The sequence below is a fragment of the Dermacentor silvarum genome, chromosome 9 (assembly GCF_013339745.2).
Source record: "Dermacentor silvarum isolate Dsil-2018 chromosome 9, BIME_Dsil_1.4, whole genome shotgun sequence".
Taxonomy (NCBI): domain Eukaryota; kingdom Metazoa; phylum Arthropoda; class Arachnida; order Ixodida; family Ixodidae; genus Dermacentor; species Dermacentor silvarum.
Window position 1 is genome coordinate 122,403,715 of NC_051162.1, and position 20,034 is coordinate 122,423,748.

At 45.6% G+C, this 20,034-nt stretch overlaps 1 protein-coding gene across 1 annotated transcript in view; it reads right to left on the bottom strand.

Annotated features, from left to right (window-relative positions):
* Positions 1-5,862: 5,862 nt before the first annotated feature.
* LOC119464223 (protein henna-like) overlaps positions 5,863-20,034 on the bottom strand; it is a 52,521-nt gene continuing 38,349 nt past the window's right edge. Inside the window, exons 9-11 of the mRNA XM_049656651.1 lie at positions 14,785-14,911; positions 9,249-9,344; positions 5,863-6,000 (exon numbers count right to left, since the gene is read on the bottom strand). Coding sequence (XP_049512608.1) covers positions 5,863-6,000; positions 9,249-9,344; positions 14,785-14,911 — 361 coding nt within the window. The remainder of the gene's footprint in view (positions 6,001-9,248; positions 9,345-14,784; positions 14,912-20,034) is intronic.

Genomic DNA, 20,034 nt, shown 5'->3' on the forward strand with positions numbered 1-20,034 from the left:
TCAATGGCACATACTAGGGAACAAAAAAAAGAGAGAGAAAGAGAAAGAAAGGAAGAAAGAAAGAAAAACGTTGAGAAAGAGAGAGAGAGAAATAAATAAGGAGATAGGGAAAGAATTATACAGAAAGGGAGAGAAAGAAATAAGGAGAGCGAGAAAGCTAGATAGATACATAGATAGAGAGAAAGAGGGAGAAAGAGAGAAAGTCACGACGAAGGTCAGAGAAAGGAAGAAAGAGAGAATGGAAGCAAGAGAGAAAGAGAGATAGAGGGCGAGAGGGAGGAAGAGAGAGAGAAAGGAAGAGAGAGAGAGAAAGAAAATTTCGACGAAGGTCATATAGACACGCGAGAAGTTTCGCTTACCTCCATTTTATCGATAGGGGAAGGGCTGGTACTTTTGTCTCTTTGGGTCCCACGTGTGACAAGGGAGCGTTATAGTTAGGTCCCCGAGCCCACAGGGGCATGTGCCATTGAGCTGGGACCCCTTCTGTACTATGACCAGGATCTGCCCACTTTGTTGTTCTACGCGTCGTTCTGTCCGCGGACGCGATCCGCCAGAACCTAGCCATATACAGCTTCGCTGTAAAAAAAAGGCGCGTACACGTGACCCAGTCGAAGCGAAAGGTGGCACTTTCTACCTTGACAGTGAAGCTCATCTCCTGGCCACAAGGCAATGGGCCATTTCAATTCCTCCCGTGTCCTGTAATAAGGAATCAACTAAAAAGTTATTACCTTAAAACGCTACCATGGCAATTCTTTAGACCCTCTAGTGTATACCTCAAATTTACACTGGGATCTGGTGATGGGCCCCTGAAATGGCCCTTGATAGCCGTATTCATTTGAATTAAGATAAAACAGTTTTATTCGTGAACAGCGATATACAGTGCAGAAGTATCATCTCTCCTTGAAAGCTCTTCGCGTTCGCCTCTGGCGGAAGATGGTCGTGTGTTCCGGCTTTTTCTTCGATGAATGCCGGTGTACTATGTCGATGGTGCTCAGATTTTCTTCAAGGCATCAGACAAAGCGTCATGTCGACTGTAATAGAGAAGTACGGAAAGAGCTGTGAGTGATATACAGGTACAGTTCACAATATAATGTCCGATTCGGACCATATTTCTTCTTTATGTACAAGTTCGGCCATAATATAGATGACGAGGCATAAACATCTTTTTACACGCTGTACAATATAACAGCGTCGGGTATGAAAATAAGCCTAACACAGGCAACGATGGATGGGATTTGCACTAGTATCTGCAAATTGTAGGCGAAGAAGCACAATTGTCCAAACGTAGACGAGTGGAGACCGCACGACGAGTACAAAACTCCTCATTACTCTTGCGTATTCACAAGGGGAGTCAAGGGAGCGAGACCGATATTTACCAGTTCCCCCACCTGATCTGCTGCAGAATTCAATTGCTGCGCTGGCAATACTCCCATGCGCATAGGGGACGCTGCCGCAACTCCATTTGCATAGCTGATCCGACGAAGAATGATTCTCGAAAAAGAAGGCAGCCATGTTCCAGTTGCAAACATTTCGTATTCATTTGTACAACTCCATATATATTCATGACCTTCACGAATGAAGATGTCAGGCTTCAAGCAAAGGCTTGCTTGATGCAGAGTCCGCAGTCCTGGAAACAGTCACTGCATTGCCGAGCACGGCGTTTCTTTCCTACTCAGAACATTAGGCACCAAGTCAACTTGTCTCCTGTCTTCTGTGGGACAAAGATAGCCCCAAGTACAGAAAGCGAGCGGGTAGGATAAGGGTAGGGCTAAAATATTATCATTCAGGATTGTCTGCCTCGAGAGTTCCCACTGGGAACTACATTTCTGCTAATATATATATGAATGGAATGGGAGATGTCATTTTAGTCGTATATATTTCATGCTGGAAGAAACCAGCAACACCAGCGTGACATATCATCACGTCAACCGCATTCCTTTGATTCACCTGAAGATTAGATTGCGCTGCCGACAGACGATGTCGTATCCCCGGAGTGATGAGGATGAATATATTTTCGCCTCCCCTACAATCAGGTCTGTTCCTATTTTTTGCCTGTGGCTTGCTTGCGCGAAAATCGAATAAGCTATGCGACAACACCGGCCCACCTAACACCTCTCGCGCACTCCGCCTACTCCCTCCCTACTACTGGCGCAAACCCCGGTGTGCTTGTTGGAGGATTATTTGAATCTCTGCAAGTAATGCCGCCAACGTTGCGAAGTAACACTGTGCGCTTTCTCGTTGCGTCAGAGTTGCCTCTCCCACGGAAATACTACTCAAACGATGCACCTAAATCCTTGACGTCAGCTTGACAAAGTGAGGAGCGTAATCTTGCTGGCTTCACTGTCAAAGCTCTTCCTAAAAAAATGGAGCCTCTATTCATCGATTTCCGTGCTGCTCTGGCATGGAAAAAATAAGGAAGGAGATAAAGAGAACCTGCCTACCTATAACTCGCATCGCAAAATGAAAGCGCTCCGGCGTTTCATCATGGGCACGAGGCCCAAAGATGACGAGAGTGCTTCTGTCGCAAATGGTTTTTCTAGTAAGCATCGACCCATATGCGAAGAAGTGGTGCCTATATTTCGACGCAACAAAGTATTGGGAAATGGTGCCTCCGGCGATGAAATGAGTCTTCGCAGTTTAGAGTGATGGCTGTGGTGAGAGGGACCGTGCTTTGGATGTGTCATTGCCTACTTTCCAAACTTGACAATACATACATATACTTTTTCTGTAGTACCTTTACACTCGGCATGCAAGTAGCAACACAGTTTGATGTATAAGTTAGGTGCAAAACACATATTTTCGACAGAAAGCATCCCTTTAGAGAAATGTTTACGTCCGTTAACCCACTTCCCCCATGGATGGATGGATGGAGGTAAAACTTTAATGAACGTCCTGAGGCACTTCCCCCATGTATTTCTTTTTTTTTTTTTTTTGGTGACGTCTCAACTTGGGTTTTACTGCAGGCTGAGGTGTACGGCTTGTACGAATTGGAAGTATCAGTTTACGTTTTAGGTATCATTTGGCTTACGTTTGAATGGCTGGAATATTTCTACACTGTGGGTGACGATTTCGTACCAAGCTGATTTAATTTCCCGAGCTTGTAAATGTGTTCGTGGAAGTTTGTATTATAGAATATAGTTCAATCAGTGACTGGCTGTGCATAAAATTCAGCGTCTGTTTTTAAAGTTGCCGCATACATATTGGCATCTGCCAGTAAGTCACAAAGGTGCAGACACTGTACCGAATGACGAAAGCGGAATTGTGGCAATTTATACTAGGCATTAGAGGAAGCGTGATGTCGTATGTAGGGTACACCGGAGAAAATGTTCAGAGATCCGTCTTCCCGCGCATCGCCAATTAAAAGCTTTCAAATTATATGCGACAGTGGCGGTGCGCTTCATGTGTAATTTATGACTCTGAGCATGATGGCAGCAATAGACGAGCACGGTGACAGCAATACGGCTAACATGGCTCACTGATCTAGCAGCGCTTGCGCTGCCCCGAACCATGGATCCAAACCAACTTGCCCAGTTTTTTGCTCTTCTGATCATGCTTAATGATAAAGTTGCTAACGCAATTTATGTCTTTGCAGCTGCCTCGTAAGCGCGAGTTTCCGTTCTGAAGGTTTTCTGCCATGAAGTGTGCCCGACATAATGCAACCAGATGTCTTATAGTTAAAATATGGTGATTTGTAACTTTTGGTAAATCTGCTTTCTCTAGTAATGAAAATCTACGGGATCATTCCATTTTTTTACGGGAAAGCGCGGCGCCCTATGACATGTATTCCCTTACTGTTTACTGGGTGTTAACTAGGCATTGTCTTGTCGAATACTTTTTTCGTGAGGCGGACCTTTGTGCTATTACAGAGCTCGGTAGTTGCACATTGCACAAAAAGTCAATACTCACACTGAATGTCACATGCCAGGTTTTGCACTTGTATGTTTGTGTCGACAATCTCGACACTCTGGGTGTACGGGTTGTAGCGTACTGTGAAAGGCCTCGGGATCGACAGAGCGTACTCCCTGCATAAAGTAAAAAAAAAGAAAGTGTGCCGTAGTCCAACGCGGTTAAACCAAGTTTGTCGAGCGATAGCTCACGGTATTGCTTGCTTTGGTAAAGGACCGACGCTGCTCGGCGCCGTCAGCAACTACCGCGTCTACAATTGCACCACACGACAACATACAGACGCGGCTCGGCGGGGCAGCAGCAGCAGCGAGCGAATTGACTTTCATTCTGCGTCTCGCTTCAACGCGAACTAAGCGTCGAAAGCACAGCGCACACGAAGCTACCAGCACTCGGCGCTCTTTGTACACTTCGCAGATCGCTTTCAAGATATGGGCGCCCACGCGGCGTACGCAGCAGCCGCCGGTGGTGGCAGGCTAAGTCCCAGTTTGACCTTGGCTGATCTTGAAGGTCAGATTTAGGGAACCAGGCGTTTTCTGGGTTTGTACCTGGAGTAGCAGAGCTATCGATCTAGAAGACTCAGATTGCTTGCCAACTTACACTTCTATGTCCCATTAATAATAAGAACGCTAAAGTTTTTATCCACCTGTCGACAAGTTGGCAAGTAATCTGAGTCTTCTAGAGCGATAGCTCTACTACTCCAGGTACAGAATAAGACTACGTCAATTTAGGCTGGTTGTGTATCTTTGAAAAGCTGATTCTGAAGTGAAATATGAGTGGTTATTAAAGAAGCCAATCAAGGCTAAACACTTCGGTTTTCCTAATGTCGTGCCAAAACCAGCTCGTCTCTGTGACGTCATAGATTTAACCATTTAATGACGAGTGTTGCCTACAGGCAACATACTAGACAATTTCTTTTTTTTTTTTTTTTGCTCGCCGAGTTTCGGTTTTGAGCATGAAATCTTTGGCGAAATGTCTTCGGCCAACACTGAATAACAGAAATCAAGCGTCGTTTGTTGGTTTCGAGAAATAACACGGGACCAGGAAGAAGTTTGGCACTCGACTTGGTTTCTTTTGATATTTCGCTCAGAGCAGATAGATGCAAGATTGCCGGCTGCTGTGGTGTCACACACGGAATGTAAAGCAAATTAAATATACAACTATAGTTCGCATATGAGGAGAGTTATCTGTTCAAATTCCAAACGTAGTCATGGTTGCCTTGGGGCATCCGTATCCGCACTGTCCGTATCTGTCAGTATCTGGACTGTTTTGCCAAGTAACAGTGCTTCGAACTTGCTATGTTGAGCTTTTCGTTGACATTCGGCTGCTGCGTTGTCATTCATCAATGAGACACTTAACTAGACCGAGTACAGATGCCGTAAGAATTCTTGACGTCAATGCGAAGATGTGTGGGAACTCTAGAGTGTCATCGTCCTTTTGTTGTAATGTTTACCCACATGGAAGGGCAGCAGTTTTCGCTATCGCAAAATTGTACTTGTTTAATGTAGTTCAATCTTTCTCTTCCATGTTCGTTTATATCTCGTTTAATTGTAAGATCTAAAGACAATCCCCAAGACGGCTTTCAGATGGCGTCGCTTAGAGGCAACGCCAACCAGTGACAAGCACGCAAACACATGGTTCAACTGGCATGACACCTTCTACTGGTATCGACTGGCTTTAGAATTGGAGGAACGCACGCGGCTTAGCATACCGTCGAAGCAGCATCAGCGAGACTTCTCAAGTGCAGTTAGCACATTCCGCTTATGTTTTTTTTCGTGCGTATTGAGGATAGCATGCTCTAGTTTTCGCTACAACATTTCTAAATTTCTAGAAGTGATCGCGTTTAACGTAAGTGCATCACCACATTCTATTTTAAGACTTCCTGTTGTTTTCCGCCAACTCTGTAAAATGCTACCTCAGATGTTAATAAAGGCCTCGCTATGTACAAAACCATTTCCCTTACCTGACTTTCTTCTGGGCGTTCTGGAAGCTTTGCGCCACGTAGTAGATTGGCTGGTACTGGGTTATAGGGTACTTCTGCTCACCGGTCACCGCTGGGTCGAAAGGCTTCATTTCCGGCTTTCCGCTGAGACAGTACTGAAAAGAAAAAAAAAACAACGTACGGCGTCGTTAACGTGGGAGCGTTGAAGCTGTAGTGAGAAAATGCGCAGACGCCACTGGGATATTTTGACGCTGCGGCGAAGAGACACGGATGGACGAGGACACAGGAAGTCGTGACACACAAGCAGCGTACACACACAAGCAGTGGACACATACAAGTTGTGGCTATAAGCACATGACACATACAAGCAGCGGAAACACATGCCTGTTGTGACACACACGCCGAGGACACATGAAAGCAGGGGAAACTTACCTACTGTGACATACAAGCAAGAGGGCACGTAACAAGCAGTGGAAACACAAATCAGATGGTATACATACAAGCAGAGCATAGATGCAAGACATGGCCAGGAGCAAGCAGTGGAGACACATGCCAGTGGTGTGTGAGCGCTTTTTATGTGCCCCTTTTCTTCGTGTTTCTTCGCCGCAACACTCTAGCTTCCCACTTAGGAAAACCAACTTACCCGTCCTAGTGCAGCCGCGCAAAAGGCCCACGCAGACAGTCTTATCTAGCTCATTCTTCCCATTTATTCTTTGTCGTTCTTTCTTTTCCCACATCTTTCGTACCTAGCCGACTTGGAACATATGCTCTGGCGGTGCACCGCGTTACGCGACGGCGACGATGTCACGTCGTCCAAATGGGAGGCTGTCCTAAGCAGCCCCGATCTTGAAGCACAGCTATGGGCTGTCCATCGGGCCCGCGACGTAACACAGAGGCTCGGCCTTTCTGTACCGACGTGGGAGCGGCCCGTTACGTGCTGCCGCGCGTTCCGAGGGACCGTAATAAAGTTTTATCATGCCATACCATCTTTCGTACCCCTTGTCTCCTTCTCCAGTCGCAAGGTAGTGTGGAGTATCTCGTTTCCTTATATCTCTTTGTTTGACAGTCCTCATGCTGCACGTCAGTGATTACAATGCGATAGCAATATATAAAACGACTTAACCATGCCTTTCATTACATTGACTCCAAGGTCATCCATTTTTGCAAAGCAATTGAAGAGCTTTCGAGAACGCACATCATGCACACATAATTGACCCACCCTCCACTTTGGTTATAACTATCGCCGGAATCGGCCCACGTGATTTTGCGCCGACGCCCACAGCAAAGATTTCGGGAGGTGCCCTGAATGATTTCCTCGCAAATAAAAAAGCCAGGAATGAATGAAAACTTGTGCACTGAAAACCTGAGGAAGCCTGTCGCAGGAAATTGACCACAGTAGCGATAAAAATAGGTAACATTCCCTCTCCTCAACCTCCCATGTCAAGGCAACACGGGCACGGCACGGAGAGGAGGCGAGGCACACGCTGCTCCGCGAGGTGGTTGCTAGGCGACGCACGTTGACGTCATCGCCAGGTGCAGCTTTCGTTCGCACTACGCGGCCTAACCAAGAGCTTAAACAGCTCCGCTGTTAAAATGAATAATACAGAACCTCAAAATACGGATGCAGCCCTGTCAGCTAGTCTGTGTTAAGTGCTTGTGTCTGTGTGAGACACATATGGGAAATGTGCCTAACAAAAAATGAAATAGATGGCGTGAAAATTAAAAGGAGGATGGAGGAAGAACATTGTAGTCTCTACTCTTCCCCGTAATAAAACCAAGGCTGCCTTCTTACACCGTCAATCCATTCATATTTTATCATAACGTTAAGCTTTAGCTTAGCTTATATCTTGAGTGCCTTATTGCTAAATTTTTGGCAAATGCAACGTTGCTGCTTTGTTCCTTGTTATATTTGAATAGACAAGGCGCGCAGTGGTGTTCGAGTTGCTGCTACAGCAAGAATCTCGCGGAGCTTGAGATTTTGCCGGGCCTGCCACTCACCGTTCATCATTGTGCATGAATGAGTAGACGCGAGATAGCAGTCGGCGAGCTTACGAGTTTAGAAACGGAAATGCTTGCTGTCTTTTTAGTCCCGGAATTTGCGAAGAACTTGGCAGCATATGGCTGAGACATATGACTTAGATGTGAATGGAAAAGTTTTCTTTGGAACGTCGAACGCATGCTTGACTTATTAGCAGTGTGGAAATGAAAGTTGCGCAAACATGGTGTAGAAATACCACGTGTCCCTGCGACGACTGTTTCGCAATAGAGCAGGCTGTCGCTAAAGGGAACCTCAAGAGAACGGAGGAATATGTTCCAATTAACCGATGCTCTGTTTATCGAAAAAGACAATGTGCAGATGTACAGCACTATGCCATACACCCTTATAAGACTGTTACGTATGTTAAGCATAAAGAAGTGAATGTAGCAGCTAGTTTGTCCAGTGGTTTGGGCGTTGTTGACGGCTGCTGGATTGACTGTAGGCATCGTGACTTTGTCTTTAGAGGGTGAGCCGGTGACGTATCAAAGCAAAAGCAGCTCTTACTGCTCCAATTCGTAGAAGAATAGCACGTGGTCGTGCAGTGGGAGTCCTAAATAACGAATGGCACGCTATAAGGCATCCGAAATTTTCGTTGCCCTTATTTTGACCGCCAATGGGGCGGGCGGGTGGTGGCGCTGCGATGCTGTACAGATTTGTACACGCGTAACATTAGACGTCTAACAAATGTTTACCTGCACGAGTCTTTGCCCCCGCTTTTTATTGTTGGCTTTCTGAGCAGAAGACATCTGTCGCAAAAGAATCGATTTCAGATCAGCTGCCTCTTAGCAAAAATACTTGAGAGCTTAGTTTGTCATTCCGATTACAGAGTTGCTAAAATTTTGATTCCCATTAACCAAAGGTTTTTTTTTTTTTTTTGCATTGCCCAAGCACAAAACCGACCAATTTAGAGGCTATTGTTTCATTTAGGCGGCTATTTTGTTTAAGCAACTTCCGTTCACCGATACTCTGCTTTACTAAAAAATATGGGATTCTAGTTAAATTTATGACTTAAATATAACGCGTTCTTTGCCTCCTTCTAGGCACTTCGCGGTAGGTAGGTACGGTCCTGCCTCGCCTCGATTCGGGCCCCTTCAATCAAAGAAAAATACTTACCCGATGGCGGTTGGATCGAGTTCGTGTACCCAGCACAAAGGCCAGACGATATTCTACCCATTAGGTCACAAGGCACTTTTTTACTGCATATAAATATTGTCACAAACGTAGGGCAAGTGTTATTTACATGAAACGTGATGATAAGGTGTCTAACGTGTGTCTACCGGTGTCTACCAACCAATGCTAAATCGATGGTAAAGAATTGAAGTTCTCGCTTATCGTCATTAAGAGGCACGGAAGTGAACTGCTTACCTCTAGTTCACCGAATGATGAGAGCAGGCCGGCACCGTAGGCCTTGAGCTGCCCGTCTTGTTTGCAGATGCCGAATTCTATTGTGAACCAGTAGCACTGTAATGGAAAAAAGAGAGCACCGGTCAGGTTTGCGATAAACGCGTAAACAAGTACCAGGTGCCTTACCAACGAAGAGTGACACGCGCTTAAAATACGACGTAGGAAAAAAATTAACATGTGTATACATGCTGTTCCCGATGGGCCTTCCTGGGAGCTCTCGCTCAAGTAAGCCCCTGTTAGGTGATACTAAGAGGAAGCTTTAGCTCGAGATATTCTGTCTAAATACATGGCAATAACATATCTTGTTTTGAAGCGAAAGCTCCATTACGCTACCTCGGGCAGCCGTCAGCGACTCAACAGTTTTAACCTTGAGAGCTAGAGGTCAAATCACAAGATACTCACAAGGCGCGTTTATAGTACGACTTTATCGACACGCGGGCGAGCGTCATCAGACGCCGGCCACGTCGGCGCGCATTGGCCGCGCGTCCAGTTACGTTGGCAACGCCAGTACGTAGAACCATCGGTCGAACTATAGCCGCTGTTGTTCTCGCCAACGTGACATAACGTGTGCGCGCGTTCACGCTACGTCGGACTATATTTAGGCCTTTGGAGCCCTGAAAGGAGACATTGCCGCCGTTGCCCGAGTAGAGTTGGGCCCGGCTGCGAGCTGCAACCAAGTCTAACTACTTTACCGATCACCGCAGTGACTTCGTAGGCATAAAAATGGTCAATAAACACTGTATTCATTGCAAACATGTCTGTATATCATTGCGAAACCACACCTCGGCCACAACTCGACAATGGGCCTAGCGAGGGCAGTGAAGCTTTCGCTATCAACCAGGGTTTCTTAGTTTTCTTTTTCCGCCCGTTTTCGTGCTCGAACGGGCGAGTTAGTCGCCGAATGCCAAGTATGATATCTCTTTGAGACACACCTGCTGCCACGCGAGAGCTTTGCAGTGGTCGGTGGTGGCGTTGTTCACGTGCAATGGTCACGTGTGCCAACCAAGGAGGCTATAAAAAGGAATTCCTGGGTCCCAACTACCAACTATTTTCTTGTCGCCTGATCTATGCTCGTGAAGTGGAGCCCACTTCCCCGACTATAGCACATTTTAATGCCACAGACTTGCAAACTTATTTGGGACTACTTTCACTGTTCCTGGGGCACTGAGAGGCCGGAGCTCCTGCGGTAGCCTAGTTTCGTTCAGCAACCAAATAGTCCAGAATTCGTATTGTTTAGCAACACTAAAGAGAAAAAAAAAATAGTCGAGCAGTATCAGTAAAAAAAAAAAAAAATACGTTTCTACAATACGACGTTTATTTTCCCTTCTACTATACAGCCTATTGCCGCGATACGAATTCAATAGTCGTAAAAGAATACTTTGTCAGTTTAGACTGACTAAGCGTTTCTCTGTATAGTATCCTTTCAAGTCGCTCAGCCCAAATTTACTTACGCATTTTTAACGTCCTCGCCTACGTTTGCGGCTCCCGACACTTCTTGGGGTACCAGCACTGACGCTGTGCTGCGGCCGCTTAAACACTGCGCAGCATACTTTCTTACGCCCCTGCGGAAATGCTTGATTTAGTTGGGAGAAGTGCGAATACACGACAGCGCATCGACTACCCCGACCTCAAGGCTGTGTGCATACGAGGCAGCTTGGCCAGTGTGCACTCCCGCAGCCGGAAAGACACCCGGCTTCCACAAAAATGCCCGGCTTCCACATGAGCCGAGGATATAGGAGGGTTGTAGTGGAGCAGAGGGTAGTCGTAGACCATCGTTGCTCGGTCAGACAAGATTTCACTCGTGACGATAGCGGAAGCGCGACGTCTTGGGCAAATACCTATAATCCTGTATCGTTTCCCGCTCCAGGAGTAGAGCACGAGAATTCTTTATTTCAGGAGAAACGTGATGGTGGCTGGGAGAGCTAGCTCGATAAGCGGGGGACAAATTGCCGGGACCCGGAAGTAACCGCCATGGCTGTTTGAAGAGTGAGACGAGAGTTGAAACCGCGGGCAGAAGCGGGAAGACAAACATACGTGTCTTCTAGGGCGCCCCCAGTCGTTTCCTGTAGGGACAGTGCAAACAAATGGGTTCTAGGCCTAGGTAGCCTTGCATTAACACTTGAAGTAGGGCGTGCAAACTACATAGCGAAATAGTTATCATTTATATTTTTCAGTTCTGAGAATTTCATTTTCATTTTAGCGCTAAAAGAAGGTTTCCTGCACTAATAACCGGATTCCGTAGCTTGGCGAGCTTGGTGAAATCTCTATTTTATTTATTTAGTTATGTAGGTGCGACAGAGAGAATGTATAGTCGATCTGGCGTTCAACTTCAAACGGTAGAAGGGTTCGGAGTTTTGACAAGGCTCGGGTGACGTGGCGTCGTTGCGATGCCCTCTCCCCTCACTCAACACCTAGCGCGCTATTGTGGCAGCAGGTGTTTCCTTTCGCCCACTCTGCTCCGTCGAGGCGCGCTCGCGACGTGACGTGTTCGTGACGTAGCGTCGTAGCCAATGGGAATTTAGGTGCTGTTTCGCTGCTACAGATGCAGCCGGCTTGTTCGCTAAATGTAACATTTGATGTATTCGTATGAAATTAAATCAACAAGAAACACACCCAGAGAGATATTTTTAAGGCTTCAATTCACGGTGCTAAACCGTCTTCTGTGAAACCAGCCATTTTCGCCTATCGTTTCAGTGACAGGTAAAGACTACATGACAGGGAGTTAGCACTTCTCGGGCATAGTTCGGTGAAAGAGCAGCCGGATTTCACATGGCTTTCAAAAACCATCGAAATACCAATGTGTGGTAGTGTCTCTAGTGGACCGGCAACCTGCTTGACACGGCTGTTGTTTTAAAATTATAGTACTTTCAGTAGGAAGGTTTTACATGCATAGTCGCTATACTAGGTCTTTCAAGCAAGACGTGTATTTCTTAAGACTGTGTAGATATGGTTGCCATGGCATTATGCAGATGAAGGAAGATCTGAAGGAAGGACATTGAAAACACCATTAAACCGAACAGCTTCGTAAACTGAGCGACACCAAACTGAGCGGGATTCGTAACACGTTCCCTTCGGAATACACGCTTATTCGAACTTTCTCGCCCTTCGACAGGGTTTAAGTGCTACGCCTACAAAATTTAAACAGCGACGACATTCCTTTAAGATTGGTTGTGAATCCAAGCAGTCTTAGAACCCCGTGTAAAGCTCTACGTCGTAAGTGTTGTCTTTTTTAGGTGGTGTTTCGCCGTGTAACTCGAAAATGCTTTCAACGTACCGCTGTATGGGAAATGTGCTGTCAAAACATTTTGTCTAAGTTATATATCCGTGTGTTTGTCAACGTTCGGTTAGGCTGCAACAGGTGCGGGCATATAGATTCGATGTATAGGCGAGGTGGCGTAGAAACTTGTACGAGACCGTTAAGACCACTTGCATTTGTCGCCAGATGCGAAGACAAGGAGCTAGATTTTTCTTTACGGATGATGTTTTTATTCGGCGAAATTTCTGGGCAATGCTAAGCCTTTCTATAAATAGAAAGTTGCCTGTTATGCTCTCTCAATGTACTTCATGAATGTTTCTAGCTCAAGCATCATCGAATGTCACTGTAAAATAAAAATGATGCTGTTTTGAGGCTTTGCGAATAAATGGCAAGGATACCAGCAGAAACTGAATGAGGCTAAAGTGGTGGAGAAAACAACACCAAAAAAGAAATGAATGCATCGTAGAGACTGCATCGTTTGGAAGCGCCGCATGGCGTACTACGTACTTGTATAGTTGGCATATTTCTGCCCCCAATAACATTGTACATTGACATTCATTTTTTCGCTTTCCTAATGAGGGGGCGATTTGTCGAATAGGTTCAGTTGTTGGACTTCAAAATAAAATGAGTAACACGCGAGTCAGGAGTAGTACTTCGGCGTTTGTTTTAACTGTTTAATCAATTCACATTTTGTAATCAATTATTAAATTTTGTTTTTCCTTTTTCTCGGAGCTATTGGTGTTGGTTTTAGGTTCCATGTAAAGTTAGCGTTTTTGAGCCTCTGCGGTTGGTGTCTTCTATCTATCTGTGTCAGCTCGTTCCGTAATCTGTTACGCGCGGAGGCCCATAAAATTGGGGAGGTGGGAACATTGCGTTATAGTAGATTACTAAGCCAGTTGCTTATATGGCGACACTCTCGCCTATAGCCCTTACATTTCTTTTTGCCGCTTCATTTCTCAAGCGGTTTGTAATAAGCGTGCGTACACTAAATAGCTCTAGCATGGCTTTGCGGTAAAACGCATGTTGACGATATTCTATTTGAGCAAGAGAAAGAATTCGATTTTTGCAGGCCTTGTGATGTCCGTATCAGAGAGTCGGCCGTCTATTAGGGCGATGGAATGAGTGCTAATGGCAGGAAAATGCAGCCGACAAATTGATTGCTAACGAAACGGAAATGCAGGGGAGCAAAATATGGATGACTCAGGAAAGGGGTGGTCACTGATCTCCGGGAGACGCCTTCGTAGTGCAGCGGTCTCTATATATTATAGTCTAATGGCGGTGACTTGCAATAACCAAAACGGGACGAGTGGGCCTTTCATGACAAATACTGCTGTGTCAGGCTCCAGTAAGGGGTTGCTGTTACAAAGCGCGCAATCAGCATGAGGCGACACGCCTGCAATGTATACTTCCGGCAGATAAACAGACCGACGAGGATACTGATAGACAGAAAGATAGGCCGATAGGCTGATGCAGAGATATATAGGTGGACACACGGACGGACGGACAGACAGACAGACAGACAGAAAGAAAGACAGACGGACGGACGGATATAGATATAAAGATAGCTCTTCGAGGATGGCTTTGATTTAACAATTCACTGGTTTAACGGTCGAATTCAATGCAGCGGCTATGCGTTACTTCGTAGTGGATGTCTTCGGATTAATTTTGACAACGTGGTGCTGTTGAACGCCCGATGCTCGATGCATATACACTTGGCTTTTTTGTTACGGCCTTGGTGAAAGTGATTTCGAGGTTAGGTAGATGCAGAGGTGACGACGCGAAGGGTGAGACTTCAACATCTGGCTGCGCAATCACGAACATGTAGCGCGATCTCAAAGTTGAGTTGGCAACACAACTTGTCACTCCCTTCAGAAACATTATCCACACATCTCACTCTAGAATTAATGGAGATTTTCCTGGGCGGAAGCTGGACAGGATCCGTGGCGTTTAACGTCACAAGACCAGCTCTGTAAGAGGTGTCTCAGTAGAGGGCTTCGAAATAATGTTGCCCGCCTGGTGTTATTTTTCTTTTAACTTGACTCGGACACGCTATGAAACAGCCTGTTTGCCTAATGGCCTCATTGGAACGCGGCTACCGAGGCTAGGAATTGCGTCAGTCGCCTCGTGCTGAGCTCCAAAGCGTCATACCAACTGAGCCATCACGGACGAGGATGCAACGACTTCGATCCAGGCCGCCTAACTGATATTGCAGCACACACTATGACAGTGTTCGGTACTTGCCGTTGCCAGCTTTTCGATGTACTCATCCGGGGCACCTAAGGACGCGAGGCCAATCTCCTGGGAGAACCTGGCGAAGCTCGGGTCTGCGAAAAGTGGTGCATGGCCCAGGAGTTCGTGGCAAATGTCCCTGCGAAGGCAAAACCAGCACAAGCGAGAACAGTGAATCATTTCCGTTTGAGCACTATTATGCTAGTGTAAGAGTGGGGCTGAATAATAATGCGCGGCATACAAAGATAATGTTCAATTTCCTGGTAAGGGAACAAGAATTCAGGATCGCCAGTCAGCCTCTTGAGTATGTAAAGGAGTACGTTTATCTAGGTCAATGACTCACAGGGGACCCTGATCATGAGAAAGTAATTTAGAGAAGAATAAAATTGGGTTGGAGTGCATACGGCCGGCATTGCCAAATCCTGACTGGGAGCTTACCACTGTCGTTGAAAAGAAAAGTGTACAATCATTGCATTCTACCCGTGCTAACATATAGGGCAGAAACTTGTAGGTTAACAAAGAATCTCGAGAACAAGTTAAGGACCGCACAAAGAGCGATGGAACGAAAGATGCTAGGCCTAGCGTTAAGAGACAGGAAGATAGCGGTGTGGATCATAGAGCCAACAGGGGTAGTCGGTATTCTAATTAACATTAAGAGAAAGAAATGGAGCTGGGCAGGCCATGTAGTGCGTAGGATGGATAACAGGTGGACCATTAGAGTTACAATATGGATACCTAGAGTATGGAAGTGCAGTCTCGGATGGCAGAAAACTAGGTGAGGGTGATGAAATTAGGAAATTTGCAGGCGGAAATCTGAATCATCTAGCGCAGGGCAAGGGTTATTGCAGATCGCAGGGAGAGGCCTTCGTCCTGCAGCGGACATAAATATAAGCTTACGATGATGCTGATGATGATGCATGTGAGAAGGAAGCTGAGCTTGAATGGGGTACAAAATTAAGGTTGTAATAAATTCTTGCGTTTTACTCGATAAAACCACAATCTGATTAAGCACGATGCCAAAGTAGGGCTCTCCGGATTAGTTTTGACTTCTTTGGTTTCTGTAACATGCACGTAAATCCTAGAACAGCGAGCGTTTTCATTTCGCCTCCATCGAAATGCGACCGCCATGATCGAGATCAAACTCGCAACGTAGAGCTCAACAGCGCAAAGCCAAAGCCACAGTGTGTGAATCGGGACCAACTGGAAAAGTTGGAAGCTGTACCCCTACGCCTACTCTATTTGACATATAAGAAAATTAAAAGTTTGCATAAAAAATTGAGTCACACAATATGTACAAGTATTACGCAGATCAAACGCACATTTTCTAGCCTATGTGAAGCACTTAATTAAAGCCGACAAAACTTCTAATCTTCTGCAACGTGGTTTATAGCATGATAGCGATTACGTGCCCGCCGGACAAATCCGCAAGGCACAGATACCAACCTCACGTGACCCACGTGACCACAGGTTACATAGCCTCCGGGATGGGTCCTGTTTTGACTCCACCAACTCTGGGCCCCGCCCAGTTTACTGCTGTGCTATATACAGGATCAGGCCGTATTAATAGGCCAGAAAACGACCTAGCAGACGCGCCAGAAAGCAATAAAGACGGCATAAGAAAGCTTGGCTTTATTAAAAGAATTATGTGCTTGAAGCAGTATACATTTAATAATTGTTGAACTAATTTCACATTTGCAAGTACTTGAAAAACCACTCACATTTTTCCTCCTTTAAAAACCCGGCGCCCACTTTCAGACGATTTCTCTTCTATCTGCCATTCCCAGCCTTTTCAAATTAGCTACTCAGTGTATTATTGAAAGAAACGTGGAGGGATGCACCTATCAAAAAAAAAAAAAAAACTTAAATTGAGTAACATTTCGACTACCCCCATCCTTGTTTATAATAAGAAAAAGTTGTCGCAGTTTCGCTTGAAAGGCGAAGCATCAATTGCGATAGCAAATTTGTAGAGAGCTATACGGAGTAATGATAGTAGCTTTATCAGCTGTATAAACTTGGACATGCAGCAGCACCGGCAACACGCAGAACTGTTGTCGACGCCGTCGGCGTTTTGCCCGCGTTCGCACAAAATGCGTGCGGCGTTGGTGACTGTTGACGGAGCGTCTGATATAAATAGGCACTTGGTGCCGCAGCTAAACGTCCGCTCCCTTCAGCGCAAACATTTCGTAACGTAGGCTTTTTTATTTTGATTGGCGTGCATTAGCCGATCTTAGGATCGTTACGATCTTAGGATCATATACGATCTTAGGATCCTTATTAGCGTGCCATTATAATTGCTTGCCGCACTGTGGGAAAGCTAGATTAGGATTAGCCTTGAATGTAGGTCGAGCGAGCAGATGCCCCACAAAACACGTCACATTCGAATTTGTTTTCATCTCAAAGAATTGAGCCACCAGCAGTGTAAATATCCTATCACGTTCACATACGCAGGCAGCAGGGTCACAACTGCGTTTATTGCAGTGTGGAAGTCATAAACGCGCCTAAACGTGTCAGTTAAATTTCGAGCGCAAAACAAAATGTACATTGTTAGTACAGAGTTAGAGCGATCGGACGGCCGCGTACAACAGCTATATATAGCTCACATTGCGCGGGCCTACACAGGCGGCGTCGCCGTAGGGCCGGTACCTTGCCGGTCCCATCACCGAGGCGATCGCTTCTATCGCCGCTCACGACGACGTAAAAATCGGCTACAGCTTGTTTTTAACATAAAATAGTTCTTAATAGAAAAGCTATCTCGAATTTGCGCGTGTTTCGTAAATCAGCGCCCAGTACTAAACCACTGGTGCGATCCGGACACGGCGACGGCGACGGCGACGGCGACGGCGACGGCGACGCCGACGGCAGAAATCTGCTTTGGAGTGTCCATATAATTGCTATCGCAATAAAAAAAAAGTCGGGGTAGCTTGCACTAGTGGCTCAAGGCTAAAGACACAGCGGAGCATATCGGTTCCTAGCTGGTCCTGGCTATACGAAGTGATGCTAAGTTATACGAAGTAATGCATTTCCTGTATATGCATTTCCGAAGTAATTCATTTCCTGTATAAGCATTTCCTCGTGGTCCGTGGCATCGGGGAACGCTTCGCGAAGCCCTTGCAGTCCGATCACACGTAGGGGAAGTGGGGCGAAAGCTATGCACAGTGTACGGGCGGTGCGCAGCAGACGACGCGCCGGGAAGACGTCGCGGCGCATGCGCACTAGCGCGCAGCAGGTGGGAGCTTGGCCGAGCCGCCGCCAGAGACGCCTGCTGCAGTCACGGACACCGCGAGCGTTCGGCGCTAATGCGAGAGAGAGTGCGCGCGACCGCTCTCACTTTCTCTTTCTCTCTCCCCAGCATAGCGCGCGACGCGCACTCTCTCTCTCTCTTGCTCTCATTTTCTTTCTCTCTCCCGACCATAGAGACCGACGCTCCGCGAGGTGGTTGCTAGGAAACGCAGTGGCAGGCAGCACACATTACGGTCGGCTTAAACGGCTCCGCTGCTAAAACTGCCCAGCGGGACTTGCTAGATAGTGCAAAAGCATTCTCTTTAGTCGCTCATCTTGCACACCCACGTCTCCGACGTATCCGAATGCGTTTGGTCGTAGGATGGAAAAGTTTGCCTAATAATTTATGAATATTTATTCAATTATTATTTGTTAGTTATGCGTAATTATACGTGTGACAGTGACGTTTGTTTAATGAATTAGGCCTAATAAATTTTATGGTGGCGAAACTTGCTAATGTAATTAATTATTTATTAGGTTTAGTTAGTGCTAAACCCCTTAATAAATGTTATTAGGCGTAATGATTCAACTATTATTTTCTTCATGTGGCGAATTATTTTAACCTAATTTATTTTAATAAACCTCACTATTCTTAATTACCCTACGGTAGCCTTCAGCAGTTATACTTAGGCTTAAATAATATCGTCGTAGATAATTTAATCAGTTTTTATTAACCTTAACTACTGTTAATACATCTTCCATACCAAGCATATAAAGCCACTAGTGATGCGTATCATAACGCATTCTCATATGTGCCCTCATAGGACCCCATGTATACCCATGGAGCACGTCGTTTCACGCGTTAAAGACTGACGGTCAGACGGACGGACAGATTTCCAAAGGATGTCGCCCTAGAATACTTACGCATTAAAAAAAAAGCAATGACAAAGACAGCGTATCTATAAGTACGCTAAAGTACGTGACACAATCATCGAGTACACATCGTCGGAAGTGTTCCGTCATCTCTATACAGTGTGTGCGCCGTAGTCCGAACGTGCAGGGATTCTACATGCAGTCGCGACGTGAGCTTATGCTTGGCTGAAACATGTGCACTTGCCTAGTCTATATGGTAGCCTGTAAACTCTGCATGTTCAGCAAGGTACTCGAGGTCACGTGCTATTTTCGGACGTCGTTCACGTGCGGTTTCACTCGTTTCTTGAAATCATCCGTGTGGCCGATATATTGTACTCGGTCACCGCAAGATAAGACGTAGAAAGGAAAATTCTCACGTGGCATATATTTTTTTTTTTACGTTGACTAGAACGTTCCTTATTTTAAGTGTTAGCTAATGGGCAATTTTGACGGCGTACCTCCACATGATACGAGCGATGATATCCCTTGTGCCTGGGACTTATGGCATGGGAGGTTTTCAAGTTTGAATAATTATCCTACATTTCCGTCCCTTGGCTACAGACGTAGCCGTACCAGTGTACAAAATCATTCATGTAATTATTACGTGCACGGATCTACTTGCTTTCTCTTAATCTATGGGTTACCAGGAGACTGATAGGCAACATAGACCCTTCCACGTTTCTGCATCTTTCAGCAGACACTCGTCTACGTAACTAATTATCCCCATCTCTATATCTTTCACGAAGTGTTGTCTTCTTTCCGTACCAGGCTTCGCACTTTCTCTGGAGTCTTCTTTCTAGGTGCACTTCTCTCATCTCTTCTCGTAGTTCCTCCTTCATTATAGGTGTGTAATATATATTCTATGTAATTTTGCGTTATTGCTTAATTATTGCTCCTTATATACCTGTTCACCTTGATCATTTTTGAGGTAAACTTTATTTTCGAACTTGTAATTTCTGGTCATATTTTGTTCGAGTTTTTGTATGTTTTTGTATTTTATTTACATGTGCCGAGTATTTAGACCTTCGGTTATTCGTGAGCATTTATTACTATTAATAAATAAACAAATTAATTGAATATTTATTTATTTCATTTCTTTTCTGAAGGAACAGATGGCAGAATCTGATGGGA